At 40.2% G+C, this 14,608-nt stretch overlaps 1 protein-coding gene across 1 annotated transcript in view; it reads left to right on the forward strand.

Annotated features, from left to right (window-relative positions):
* Positions 1-13,485, forward strand: part of EML4 (EMAP like 4) — a 94,062-nt gene extending 80,577 nt beyond the window's left edge. Inside the window, exons 20-24 of the mRNA XM_082481708.1 lie at positions 142-239; positions 5,131-5,218; positions 6,494-6,592; positions 10,967-11,097; positions 11,592-13,485. Of these exons, the coding sequence (XP_082337834.1) occupies positions 142-239; positions 5,131-5,218; positions 6,494-6,592; positions 10,967-11,097; positions 11,592-12,056 (881 nt within the window). The 3' untranslated portion in view covers positions 12,057-13,485. The remainder of the gene's footprint in view (positions 1-141; positions 240-5,130; positions 5,219-6,493; positions 6,593-10,966; positions 11,098-11,591) is intronic.
* The last annotated feature ends 1,123 nt before the right edge of the window (positions 13,486-14,608 follow it).

Genomic DNA, 14,608 nt, shown 5'->3' on the forward strand with positions numbered 1-14,608 from the left:
AATGTAAACAGTTAATGTAATCTTAAATGCAATTAGTAAGCTGTAGTTTAATTTACGCTATTGTCTTAGTGATAAATCTGAAATCATTACAATGGAAAACAAAGCATTTTCATAATTTATGTCAAATATTTTGTCTTGTAGATGGCACCTTACTTGCAGTTGGATCCCATGACAACTTTATTTACCTCTACGTAGTAACAGAAAATGGAAGAAAGTATAGCAGATATGGAAAATGCACTGTAAGTTTTGGAGCAAACATAATCAGCGGTTCTCATATTTTGATGTTATACACACACTAAGTTGTTAAGCAGTGGAACTCTCTTCAGGTTGATGGTTTTCCATTTTTTGTTTTGGTTATATGATTTATGGGTTTTTTTCAGCATTTGATGGATTTTAAACTTCAATCTGATGAGTACTGCTACCGTTAGTGTTAGGTGAACACTTTTGCATCAGATATGACTAATTTCTCCGACTATTGACTCTTTCTTTGAAATGGGAAGTTAGCAGTGAGATGGAGAAATGCCTTGTACCTATATTCTGAAACTCTTTCGGGGAAAATATTGCACTTGTTTGGGGGTATTTTCCCCCTGTTGGTAAAGTACTCCTTGGACCAACGTAACATTAGATGGTGGAATTTTGGTAGAGTATGTAATTTTGGAGGTTGCAAATATGCACCATTTTCAGCTGTAATTGTTACTACAAAATTTGGAATTGGGGGATATGTTAACAATAAATTTCTGGCCCCAGATAAATAAACGTAAGTGTAGCGCAAGTAGTGGACTTTATATTAGTCCTTACACTTACCTAAGGTTGTCCCAGTGCTGAAAGACGTACGTGTTTGTTTTTTTTTTCCTTCAATGTTTAGTTAACTAACAACCTGGCTTAAAGTTCAGCTATCTCTTGGTTAGTGGGAATATTTACATAAAGAACATCTGAACCTCGATGGGATTTGCAAAGGATATGATAAGAATAGGTTCACATTTGACATGGGAAATGTTGGGTTTTTTTAAGGAATGCATCCCCTGCTCAAAACACTTTTCTTATGTTTGTCTCCAGTTGCATTTCTTTACTTGTAAAAATATGAGAATGCCTCAAGCTGCTTTGTTGATTTTAAAATGGGAGCTAAGGGGATCATAAGGCTAAAGTGTGTGGGGTTGTTTTTTTTTTTCATTTCGAAGGTTATTTTTTTTTCCTTTTCTATAACCTTTGATGCAAGACTTGCGGTGGAAACTGCTAGTTAGAGGGAAATGAAAAGACATTAGCCAGTCCTTTAGTGCCGTGTACGGTGTCTTTGAGAGATTTCTGCCCATCATTTGGCTGAGGATGCCCTGCGCTGCTAGAGCATGAGTGCCCAGAGCAGCCTGGGTCCAGCTGCTGCCGGGGGCATGGGGCTGCCAGGATGGTCAGCAGCGGTGGGTTTGCCCCATCCCCGCGGTGCGCAGGCTGGCTGGGAGGGCTCAGCACTGGCAGGGAATGCTGTTGGGTGTGCTGGGGACTCCTCAATGGCAGGGTTGTGGTGCGGGGTGAGTCAGGATGTCCTGCAGCCTCCAAGGAGGGTGGTGACAAGGTTGGCCGATGGCACAACGGTCGTGAGAGGAGAAATCAGATCTACGGCCTTCCCGGGGGAGCTCAGGCAGTGGGGAAAGGGATGAGCCTACAGGGGGGTCAGACCAGGGGCTCAGTGGGGCTCATGGGGACGGCAGCAGATGACTGTGCCTCAGTACAGCGTTTTACCCCATCGCTTATTTTTTTTAACCGTAAAAGATGGTTAAAGAACCCCATCGCTCAAAGATGGCTAATCTTAATGTATGTAATATTTAGCTCACTATGTAGTTTAAGGTCTCTGTGAGCTCTTTGAAGATGTATGAGTTCATTTAGTTCTTTATATTGTATGTATTATGTTCAGGAGAGAGCATATGGCAATTTAAACCAGCGTTGACTGATGCTTGGGCCCCCTTGGCCCTACATTGTAGGACAGTGTTTCAGAGGTGCAATTAGTTTGCAGATCATACCACTTTATTTAATAGTGTTACTGATAAGTGATCTCAGAATTCTGAAGCTGCTAATAGCTGGGAATATTAATCAATAACCAGTTTCCAGTGTACTGAGTATGGTGAAGTTGCACTGAAAAGGGTTTCTCTCCTCCGTTGCCTTTTTTCTGCTGTATGCAGCTTCTTGTCAGGCATCTGTATGTCTGTCTGTACCTCTGCCTTGGCAGGAAAGGGGTTTGTAGAAATTGAGGTGGGAGAAATGGACATTGTTACACTCGGGCAGAAGGGTTAAGGCTTCAAAGCACATTTCTGTTAACTTTTTATTTCTTTTTTTTCCTCCAGTCTGAGTGACTGCGTGTAGAAGCCAAAATTAGCAACCTGGTTTCTGTCGGGGCTGAGCTCCCCTGACCCTTCCAGCGTGTGCAGAAGGCAGCAGCGTGTTAGTTAGCTGATCAGAGCTCACGCTGCCGATCGGGTTTCAGGTGCTCTACGCCTCCCCTCCGCTGCCTGCCAGAATGCTGGCGGGTCCATACCAGCTTGATGCTAAGCAGGGAGACACTCGGGCATGCTCAGGACCCGCAGCGCTCTCCTGGCTGGTGCTTGGGCGCTGGCACCGCGTCCTTCTGGCGTTCTTCTGTCATTCAGTAGCCTTGCGGGTGACCTCCAAGTAGGATGACTCAGTCCTCCTGGTAGTCAACTTCTGGTTGTTTCTTCCAACTTGAATACATTACTTGAATGCTTGCAGAAGGATTTTATCTACTGAACCAGCATCAGCTTGTGCATAAGGGCTGTATGCCTACTGTTACATTTAAATCCCCTTTCAGTCACGACCAGGCTTTCTGCTGCTGCCGGAGAGGCGAGCCTCTGACCTGTGAGCGTGTTTGCACAGTGAGAGATGGTGTTGGTTGTGATCAGAAAGAATTTCAGATGAGCCGAAACAACCGTTTCGACTTGCACAGCTGTTTTTCGAGGGCTCCAGCTATGCAGACAGCAGTGTGAAGGTATGGGCTGGGTTATGAACTTCCAACATGTCAGCAGTTCCAAGGTACCTGGGCTGTCTCTGTTTGTCTTACATCAGCGATATCTGTTAGCAAAGGAGAAGCAAGTGGCGTGCATTTACCGAGAGGGCTGTGGGGTGAAAGCCACACAGGCAGCCAGGTTGAAGTATTTGATACATTGGACTTAACCTGAAATAATTAGCGTGCCTGTTCTATAGGCTGTGGGCATTTCGGCCCTTGCACCACTTAAGTCTGAAACAGATAAACATTGCCAACGAAGGAGAGGGTTTCCATATAGTCCGATAGTTTTACTAGCCAGTGATGATGTGAGTAATCATGTTGATTGTATATAAAGGTACAGAAAAAGAAAGAGCAAAATGTTGCCTTATCAGGGGGCAGCTACCAAAGAAAGATTTTAATAGAAAATGGGATTGTCCTATTGAAAATATTATGACAATGTTATGTTCCAGTTCATCGTTCGGTGATCGCTTGCCTGAAGGGATTTTGGAGCCCCCTGGCCCATTGCTTTGTTCCCTCCCCCACCGCCCCCAGGAATTTTAACAGCTGCCAAATGTCTGGCAGGATTTAGTAAATGACTGACCAGTTCTTTTCCATGTTGGAGTTCGTTTGTGAATTTGAAGACTTGGAAAATAGCGGGGGGGGGGGAGGAATCCTAGCCAATTGTGCATTTTTATATTTTTTTTTTTCGAAATACCAAGTTTGCATGTCGATATCATATATCACACCCATGACTGCAAAGTAGTTATGTCAATATACAGTTCCTCTGCTTGAGGCTGAGACTAGTTCATAAGTAAATACATCTTAAAGGCTAGCTTTTCTCCTAAGTGCTTTTGCAGTCTTTCACAGAGGACCTGGGGACAGGGAGAAAGACACGGGTGTATTTCTGCATGTAATTCTGGAAGCAATCAGCATCTCTTAGAGCTCTCTAGAGGAGGTTGGCATGGTGGGTGGTGCCGTGCAGTGCTCCAGCGAGGCCCTGGCATGGCGGGTGCAGGCTGGGCCAAGAGACCTTGCAGGGCACCAAGGGACACCATCTTCATAATGCCCACTGAGGTGGATTGGCATCTGTCAGTCAAGAAAGTGGCATTTTGTTGCCTGGCTGAAAGAAGGAAGGGGAGAAAATGGATGGTCGTACAAGGGGAAGAGGAGCAGTAAGAAGAAATGGAAGGGTGAAAGAAGAAAAGAGTGACATGGATGTCACTCTTGCTAATTTATTAAATTAACAGAGAATTTATTAAATTAAAGAGAGATAATTTATTCCTACCTTACACAAATTTGTGGCTGCTGTGGAGCCTCTCATGTCTTTATTGTTACTGTTATTACTACCAACAAAAAAGTTTGTGCACAGGAAGAATATTCTGACCATCTGCATTTAGCTTCTCCCTCAAAAACAAAGATGGGTGTTTAGCCCTCAGTGTGCTCTTGATGGTGATAATTAAGCAATTAGGCCAAAGTGTTTTGATTCTTATATAGGTGACCCTGTGCCTATAGGGAAGACTGCTTTTGAAGCTGACACTAACACCCATGCAGTGTAAGAAGCACAGCAGAAAATTTCAAGAAACTTTCGAAAAACTTACGAGGGTATTGTAACACTAGTCCTTGATCTTGTAGTTTTACATGGTGGTTGTTAACTGAGGTATCCTAAGTTTTTAGGATGAGCAAAAGTTATTTGAAAGTGCGTGCATTTAATGGAAATGACTTTGAATGGATAGAGAACTAAAATAGAGTCCTATCTGTCACTTTTCTGTTGGGATCTGTGCAAGTTACTTGCCTTTCTCAATTAGTGGCAATGTATACTTTCTTAATTCAAGTATAAATGTGAGTTCATTTGTATTTTAGCAACGTACCTTTTAGGAGTAAATCATTCTGGGGTCCAAGAGGGATGACACAGTTTACAAGTGAAGAATCCACCATGCGGTGGGAGAGGCATGGTGCCCAGCCTGTGTTTGTTTAGCTGTTGGCCAGTGTGGCACTGGGCAGTAAGGAGCCTTTAAAGGAGCACAAGTGAATTGTGAGGAGGTGCTTTTTTGCTGTTAGCTGTCCCGTCTGTGGGTGCAACTTCTGCTTCTGTTTGAATTAAAATACAAGTCTTACATTGGTGTTATTGCATTCTTCTCCAGGGACATTCCAGCTATATTACACACCTTGACTGGTCCCCGGACAACAAGTATATAATGTCAAACTCAGGAGACTATGAAATACTATACTGTAAGTATGAAATTAAATACATGGGAAACAGAAGTATGTATTAGCTGTCAGAATATTTAGAAAAGTGTGTTTGATCAGGACTGTACAAAATGCTTACTGACAAAGGAAGCAATTTGAACTTGTGTAACCTGATATCTGGATGTTATTCAGAGCTGTGTATTACCTAATGGCAATGCCAATGCCAAATATAGCTTACTTCTTTACAAGGTCATAAATCAGCGCAGAATTTACAGAACAAGTGGCACTACGTTTTGATGTTGGCCCAAAGTTCTGTAGATTGAAAATAATATATACAATTGTCCAATTAATGTCAACAGTACCAGTTATTTTGGGGGAATAAAATCAGTGGGTCTGTGCCACTGTTCTGGGGTTTCTTTTTTTAACCTTTCTCTTGGCAGATGGTGTTGAAAACTAAGCAAAGCAATAATACTACTTTAATGAGTTAGGGGTAATAATGTTTTTGTGTTTGTCTTAATATGTGAAAATATGAACTTGATGTATAGTGGTTATATCAGAAGTTCAGTATGCATAGTACATATCAGTCTGTTTTTAAATTGGTTTTTGTATTGTTGTCTTCTTATAGATTTAACGAAATCAAAGAGGATAGTAGTTCTGTTCCTGTACAGGCAAGAAGAGCCATCAGTTTAAATAGCTGTCACCTTAACGTGTTCTTTCTGCGTGTCACAACTTAGGTTTCAAATGTGGATAATGCAATATCTCAATCTTCCAAAAGGAGGTGTTGGTGTTTATAATTGCCTGTACAGGGAAGCAAAGAGCTGTGACCTGTTAGTACCGGGCTGGTGTATTGAAAGATGGACGTTCTTTTGGGAAACAATCTTTCATTTTCTAGTTAGAATTTGAAAAGCCGTCTAAGGCTCCTTTAGCAATAGTTTCTCACTGTTTTAAAAGCAGAGTTCCCTGAATGATTGATTGAGTTTTAGCACATCAATGGAGCTGGTAGGTAGAAGAAATTATTCTATTACAGATTCTATTAAAGCAATTTGTAGAGTAGGTAGCAGGGGTCCCAAGCTGCAGGGAAGTGTTTTCAAGGTATGTTGATCTGAAGAAGGAAATGAGAAGTAAATGTGACTCTTAAATACCAAGCAAAGGTTCAAGTATCTGGAATATGGTAAAGGTACTGGTCTGTCTTTGCCTCTACAATGTGATTCCAAAATTGTTTTAAGATGTGTTTGTTTACTGTCTTAGCACCTTCAAAGAGCACATATGTAAATATAAAATTTTATGTCATAACTTATCATTCAATTTTTTTTGCAGGGGACATTCCAAGTGGCTGTAAGCTAATCAGGAATCGTTCTGACTGTAAGGATATAGATTGGACGACATACACTTGTGTGCTAGGCTTCCAGGTGTTTGGTAAGCACCATTTGACTTGCTTTTAAGCTATTCACACTCTGCTTTTGTGTTTTCTTTAGCTTCAATTTTTCATTAGAAATGTGCTGTTAATGATTATTGAGGGTGGTGCTGAGATGACAGACCAAAGAGACTGACCACAATGCCTGTCTGTGATACAGAGCACTGGATGCTCTGTAGACAATGTATAATTGATTTCTATTTAGTCTTGAAGTTTGGGTTTGATTCTTGTGCTGTCATTTTAGGCTACCAATTTTGGAGGCACTGAAGCAAAAAGCTGATATTTTGAAGTGCTCATATGGCACATGTGCATTCTCCTTTGCTTACCTTGTTTTGGAATAGGAACAAGACTATGTGAGTGTAGGTTATAGTTCATGACTTAAAATCATGACAGCACTTTGATACCTGTAGTCAAAGGTGAGTATACTGCTTCTAAAGAGTAAAAATGCTTTAAAGATTAAACAGATTCTTTACTTAGTAGTTTATTTTTTAAATGTACAAAAAGAAAAATTACAAAGCTGACAGATCTGATTTTAATAGTGCAGTTTGAGACTGTGACCAAACAGTTTAAACTGCTTTTGCTGAAGGCAACTCTGTTGGCCATAAATGAGGAGCCCCTCTGTGAGGAGTTGAAAAGTATGGTTCAGCCTCTCGGTGTTGTAAAAGCAAGTTGTGTGAGCTTCCACTGCTGAGGTCAGATACCTGCCTCTGTGTAGGAAACATCAAAACCAGGTAAATCAGCAAATTCTTTATTGGTGAGGGTTAGGTTTACAAATCTTTTCTTCAAAGCTAGGAGGAGTTAAACTTTGAACATCAGTTCATATGCAGCATAGAAGTAAATCAGGTAAAACTTTCTGTAGCTCCTGACACCTATAGTGCGTATTTTAGAACCGTCGTGTGCTTAGTGAGCAGGTAGTCTTAAAGGATTGCAGCTGATTTGTGGGCTAAAGCTGACACTTTTCTGTGGCATATTGGTTGGGTGGAGGGCATTTGGTCTTTATAACTAGGTTTGATTTCCTTTCTGGGTACCAAAGATCTGAGGCAGAGCAGGGAAAATAAAGAGATTAGAGAAGGAAGCTGACTGATTGATAAACTGCATAAATATTTTTGAGTTGTTTGGAGCTTGAGGTAGGTAGCAGAAATAAACAGGAGCGTGCTGTTTCTGGAGCTGAATACTGTTGCTTATTGCTAGTTTGATGAAAATATTGGCTCCCCATTAGCCTGAGAATTGTGAACCGTGTTGTGTGTGTTTGGTTTTTTTCAGTCTGTCTGGGTGAAGTAGAGAGTGAATGGCTGTTTCCTCCTGATGCTCTGTGCATTTTGCTCCACAGCAGTCATTTCCTCACTGTCGTCTTCCTTCCTACTGTGACTGAAATAATAGTGCAACACAAATGCCTTTTTTTAAAATGGAGTATCAGAAGATTCAGGAGACATTAGACAAAATGAAAAGCAAACCTCTGTTTGACACTAATGTGACAACTTTCTCCAGGAGCAATGAAAAAAATTTGTATGGACTGAATATTCCTTCTGGAATAGCCTTGGAGCTGAAGTAATTTTACCTTTTATGCAGAGTACTTCAATCTACCAGAAATGTGGAGGTAGCAGGCAGTGGCTCTGTTGCTACTGAACTCTTACCACTACACTTGGTAGTTGGTGGAGCAGACAGAGTAAGGAGAGCAGCTCTCTGAATCCCAGTGCTTTCCCAGAAGTGCCCTTTAGTCCTGATCTAAGGACATGAAGTGTGGGAGTGCAGGAAGAGTTTGGTTTCACATCTAAACCATTGGCTTTGTCTCTTTAACAGCTGCTGGGTAGAAGCTACTGGTGACTGGGGCCAGGCTGGAGATGAGCAGTTCCCGTAACTGCTGTTTTGAGAAGCCTTTTTACTTTCTGTTTTTAAAAAATGGACATGTCTGCTCATCCTGTCTGCATTCCCTTTTGGATTAATACAAACTTTAACCACTCTGGATTAAGTTTAATTAGTCTCAACTGCTTTCAAAATCTTCAGTGTTCCAGAGGACCTGGGAGAGAAGTAGATAAGGCAGATCATGTGATGTTATTCTGGGGCCGAACAGAATATATTTAAACTTCGTAGCCAAGATTCATCATGTTTTAATTTTATATTGTCTGGTAGTCTGACACCCTTTGCAGAATCTTAAAATTATGGCTTGGTCTCAGACAAAGGCAAGTATTTTCCCATTAAATCAGACAGTGCAGCTAAGCCAACCTAGCAGATATTTGCTGCCCAAAGAAGTCTGGCTTTGACCTGAGGGTCAGCTGGCTCAGGGATCCAAACAAGCTGGGGGCTGCTCACTTTGATGTTCAGGAGGGAGTGTTAGGTTTATGGGATTTGGGCTTTTGGGGTATGTGTTTTACTAATTTAGCTCTGTGGATAGTGTGTCCATAAGCTCAGGCATTGAACTGTTGTCAGCACAAGAAAGAGGATGGAAATGCATGGTTCGGATGAGAATAGCATCATTTCTTTTTGGCAGTTGATATTACTATATTGGCTCAGCGGTATCATCAGTCTGCACCATGAGCACTTAAAGTCACTCTCTGCTTTACTGCACGCTTCCCACACTTTCGTCTGAGCAGATTCTTTTGAGAGGCGTGCTGCTGGCTAGCAGAATTTATTAAAATTGAAGTGCTGCTGTCATACCTAATAACAAAATCCTATTATTTTGGGAGGTTTTGTTATTTTTACGGTTATTAAGAACTAAGAACTTGGTCATATTAACGTCTTGGTTTTTCTGTGTTTGCCTGATGTATGGAAAGCAAATCCTGCTGCCTTATAACAAAGGGTTGTCTTACCTTTAGAGCTGTTAAAGGAATTTGTGAACACAAAAGATGTATAATAAGAGATGCAATCTTGAATATTAGTTTTTTTCAATCTAAAATTAAAAAGAAGAGGAAACGGCACAGCTGTTCAGCACAGCCTGCCTAAGGTGGTAAATGAAACTTCAGGAAACTAATTTGAAGTTCATTTATTACTCCCACCTGATGACAGTATTTTATATATAGAATGCAGGAGAAAGTTAAAATTTATTCGTTTTGAGCTACTTGAAAATTCTTAAATAGTATATATTTTTCAGATTAATTTCATTAATGTGAGAGCACTAAAATATTTCTGAATACCTTTAGCATTTCATGTCTTTATGTAGTAAATTACCTAAATGTAGTTTATTGGCATTGTGACAAGCTTAACAAGCTACTTTTGTTATTCTTCAGAGAAAATAAAGTTCTTACTCCACCCAGTGACAATGGAAAAAAAAAAAACAAACCAACACTTTAAAGTTAAACACTATTTGTCATTTTGCTTAAAAACAAGAAGAGATAGTGTGGAAGTTTGAAAAAGATAAGGCAATTCTAAGTTGGCATTTTGTGCTGTGTAAAATAGTAGACAGCACGTGCTTTATTTTACCAAAGTCAAAGGGAGGAAGAAGATAATTTCATATCTGATAATGGAAATCACTTTTGGTCAATCAGACACAGTTTTTTGGGGTGGGAGGTGAAATTTGAGGGGGAAATTTCCTCCTAACTCCTGTACTAATCAGAAACACAAGTCTGAGCTGTAAAAGTATGGTACCTTTGGTATAAATTAGTATCTTATCACCCCTTCCTTACCTTTTGTTCAGCTTGTCTTGCAGATTTGAATCTCAATTTTGTAATGGGAATCTCTAGGGCCTTTATTTTTTGTTAAGACTAGAGCCTCCCCCCTCCCCAATTTATTCAGTACTTTTCGTCCAGGCGATGTTGTTATTCTTTTGTCTAGACATATCAGTGTCATTCTTTTCACATAAAAGCATATTGAATTGTACTTAAGCACTTGACAGCACTTACATCTATGAAACTTGTACAGGCTGGGTTTCTGTGCAAAGCATCATCAATCAGTTGTCTCCTTTGAATCATGCAAACACTAAAAGTTGCTCCAGATTTAAAATAAAACCAAAAGAAATCTTTGTATAACGTACAGTACCTGGGCTCGTTCCATGCTTCAGCATCAGTTTTGCTTTTAAAATGTTTGTGTATGAATGAAAGTGTTAAATTAAGAGTTGCCAGATTTAGCGGCAAACTTAATCCTAAAATAAGCTTTAAAGAAGGCTAAGGTTTTGAACAGGAAACCCATCAAGCCCTAGAGGTTATCCTGGCCGAGGCCAAGGGTTTGGAGGGACAGGGGGTGCGGGAGCAGCATTATACTAGCAAAATATCAATGATGTTTAATGCAATGCATATTCCATTTTCCAGTTGAGTGTCTTTCTTTACCTTTTCTTAAGCATTCCTTTTCTCACAGCTTTATAGATTGTATTTTTGTTTATGGATTGTCTTTTAATTTGTTTCTCAAACTACCATCACTAAATATTTGCTCTATTCTCTCCCTAGGAGTTTGGCCCGAAGGATCAGATGGGACAGACATAAATGCCCTTGTCAGATCCCATAACCGAAAAGTGATAGCAGTTGCTGATGACTTTTGTAAGGTCCATCTCTTTCAGTATCCCTGTTCCAAGCCAAAGGTAAGTCTAGACCGGTCTAGTCTATGTGCTTGTTTGCATTGCATAAAGCTTTGCTTGCCAGACACCTGCTTCCAGCTCGGTCGTTGGAACCTAGCAGCCAAATAGCTCATTTATAGCTGAGAACAGTGCTGGAGACAAAAGCGTGGTTTTCCCCATGAAGTTTACATGTAAAATAGAAAATATAAAATAGTATACCTAAAAGTGAAGTGGCAATAGTTATCCTTAAGTTCTGGAGCAGAGGCTTGATGCTTTCTGTTGGCTGGATTTGGTGTTAAGTCCGTTACTTTTTGCATAAAGATCTTAATCTGTCCCAAGTTACAAACCGTAAGAAGAGAGGATGTATTGTGGGGAGGAAACCTAATATGAATTTAATTCTTTAGTCTCATGTGAACGAAGAGCTGTCTTGAAGGGCTAAGCAAAAATAGTCGTAGATTTCAGTATCATGTGCTCTTGTAGTCAAGCATGTGATTTATCTTTCTGCTTGTTTTTGATAGGCTCCAAGTCACAAATACAGCGCTCACAGTAGTCATGTGACAAATGTCAGCTTCACCCATAGTGATGGTCACTTGATTTCAACTGGAGGGAAAGACATGAGTATTATTCAATGGAAACTTGTGGAGAAGGTAACTTTACCACAAAATGACGTTGTCGTTGACATCGGTGCAACCAAAGTGCCCATCCCTGCCAGTGAAAATGCTGTACAGTCTCCTGCACCTGTTCCACAGCCTTTTAATGAAATGAACCAAAATGAAAGTGTAACTGGCAGCTCTCCGGCTTCTCTGGAGAGCAACTTGGAGCAGTCTGCGGAGGCCAGCGAAGAGCAAAGCGAGGAGCAAAGCGAGGGGAGCAGCCTGGATCCCGCCGAGCCGGGCTACGAGGAGCCCTCCAACGAGACGAGCGAGGAGCACAGCGAATCCACAGTCACTGAAGAGCAGCAAGATAACTCACCGGTGTCTTAACACTCCCAGCTCAGGCGGTTGTTATTTTCCCTCGGTGTGTGTGCTTTCATTACAGGGTGAGGGTTCAAATAGGGAAAAGTAGCTGAGATTCATGACCACTCCAGCTTTTGAGTTTCAGTGAGATTTTTAGTCTGAGCTTGAGTTCAATGTGTGGAACCATCCCAAGGGCCTGGCTTGATGGTCTGTGTCAAGATCTGGTCACAGTCAGTAGTGAACATTACCATAGATCCATTTCAGTTCTGAAATTGCTGTCAGGAAGTGGCATGAAATATATACTGGAAAAAAGGTTAGCTCTGAGAATTAGCGGAAGTAGACCACCTTAACTATGTGAAAGTGCTTTCTGAAAGAACTAAGCTGATGGGAAGTGCTGAGCTGTTCCAGCTGGGGAGTACTGTGCTGCTTTTTCCAGGTGCAAAGACAAACAAAACAACCAAAAAGCTCTTTGTAGGGCTGTTTTCCTTTGTTTTTTCTTAATGACAAAAATAGAGGAAAAACAATGTAACAATGCCACACGTATGGCGATGCCTTCTTGATCTAACATATATGCAATTCTCTAACACTACTAATTCCTAGTGGAGTCTGGATGTGTTCGCAGTTGGTCTGCCCTGGGTGCTGCTAGTTCTAAGGCAAATCTTGTCGAGGAATGGTGTTGGCTGTTCCATTTTCACAGACTATTTAATAACAGACTAAGCAAATACTGGCATGTTTCACTTTTCGTGACCTGAAAGTTGATTTAAACTGTAGGACATAATTGTCTTTTCAAAGAATTGCTTGCCTGGAGAGTTTGAAACTTAAAGAGTCTTTACGGTGACTTTGATGTGAACGGCAGCAAAAGTGTGGCAAGAACACAGAAGTCAGATGGGCTCCAGAGTTAAACTTTAAGCCTTCAAGCAGAACTTGCTCCATCCTAGTAGGAGAAATATAAATACAGTTAACTTAAATTATTAAATTGGTGCTTAGGATTAGTATATTAAGTTGATATTTTTTTCTTCTGAGTTTTTAGAGGTAACTCTAAGAATCATTAAACTGCAATCTCTCCCCGCCCCCTGCCCCGGCTCCTTTAGCAGTTGTGATATAAGCATACAGTAATTTAGATGATGATGTGATTTTATTTTTTTTTTCCTAGACTTGCTGATTTTTGTGATTTTTTTTTTTGTTGTTGTTGTTGTTTTTTTTGTTTCCACCCCACCACTCCCCAGGTTGCTCTAAGCCATGCAGCTCTCATGTGGCTATACCTGGCCAGTTACGGGATATCTTGGCATTTGTTATGCATTTGGAAAGTACCTTTTTTTACAAAGTTTGTCAGATAGCTACATTTTTTTCTTAAGTGCATATGTTTCCTACTTTAAAAAGATATAGATTTACTGACAGATACCCATTTCCTATGTACTTGTTTATATTTTGATTACATAGAATTTTCTTTTTTAACTTGCTGCGTTGTGCTGGTATTTTAGTTCTTAGTTAGAATATCATGTTTAGAAACTTTGGATGAGTTCATAAGTCTTAATTGTGCAAGCGTTTACGTGATTGTGCCATTCCAAAGTGCATCAAAACTGTCATTCCCTTACTAGTATCTTCTCAGGAGAAATGCTACAGATCAGGTATTTAGTCATCATTTGGAAAGATAAAAACAAATGGACTCCCAAAGGACATTTAGAACATTTATATATAAAATATATAAATATATATATACACGCATATATATATAAAAAAAAATATCCTCTTGTTTACAACAGTTCCAGAAAACCTCAAAGTAGTTCCCTTCAGACGGAGGGAGGTATGGATTCCAAGCAACCCATCTGTTTAAACTGTGCTCTGTACATAGAGTGTTACTGGAGAGCTCTACTATGCCTGACTTGCAAATTTGCCAAATAGCAGCAATGGAAGATAAAGGTCAACTCATCAAAGTTCTTGGTTCCAAATGAGGAATACGCTGTAGATTTAGAAAATAATCTTAGTAAAGGAGAAAGGGTTTTAGAGCTAACGAGGCACAGAGCGCTCTCTGTCATTTTTATTAACTCCACGTAAGCAACACATTTCTTTTTGGAACATCTGCCACCTGGGGTTGCCATGTAAAGTGAGAGTAATAGTTGTGATATTCTTGTGTTTGTAGTTCAGAAGACTCTACTAATATGCAAAAAGCCTTACAGCTTTCAATTGCTGGCAACTACTGTTTAACAAATAATTAAATCTGTGATAATGGATGGAAATGGGTGGGATTATGTAACTGTAGATGTTTTAGAAAAATAATTGTGAATGAATTATGATTAAGAGTGTTTCATGTGAAGATGTTTGAGCCATTTCTATCTGTCATGCATTCCTGTCTCAAGGCAGAAAATTTTGAAGAAAAAAAAATAAAACAATCAAAATAATATATTGTGGTGTCTTTCTCCATGTCTGTTCTGGTTCCTTCTGCATTTAAAGTGAATGCTGTGATCGCAGTTGCAATGTCTGGGTCTGTGGTTGTGGAAGAACCTTTTTAACTTGTGCTTTTTTGGTAAAAAAACTCCCAGACTGCCTAAAAAGAAATAATTTCAGCATCGTGAATAATG

The sequence above is a fragment of the Vanellus vanellus genome (genome assembly GCF_965231255.1).
Source record: "Vanellus vanellus genome assembly, chromosome: 3".
Taxonomy (NCBI): domain Eukaryota; kingdom Metazoa; phylum Chordata; class Aves; order Charadriiformes; family Charadriidae; genus Vanellus; species Vanellus vanellus.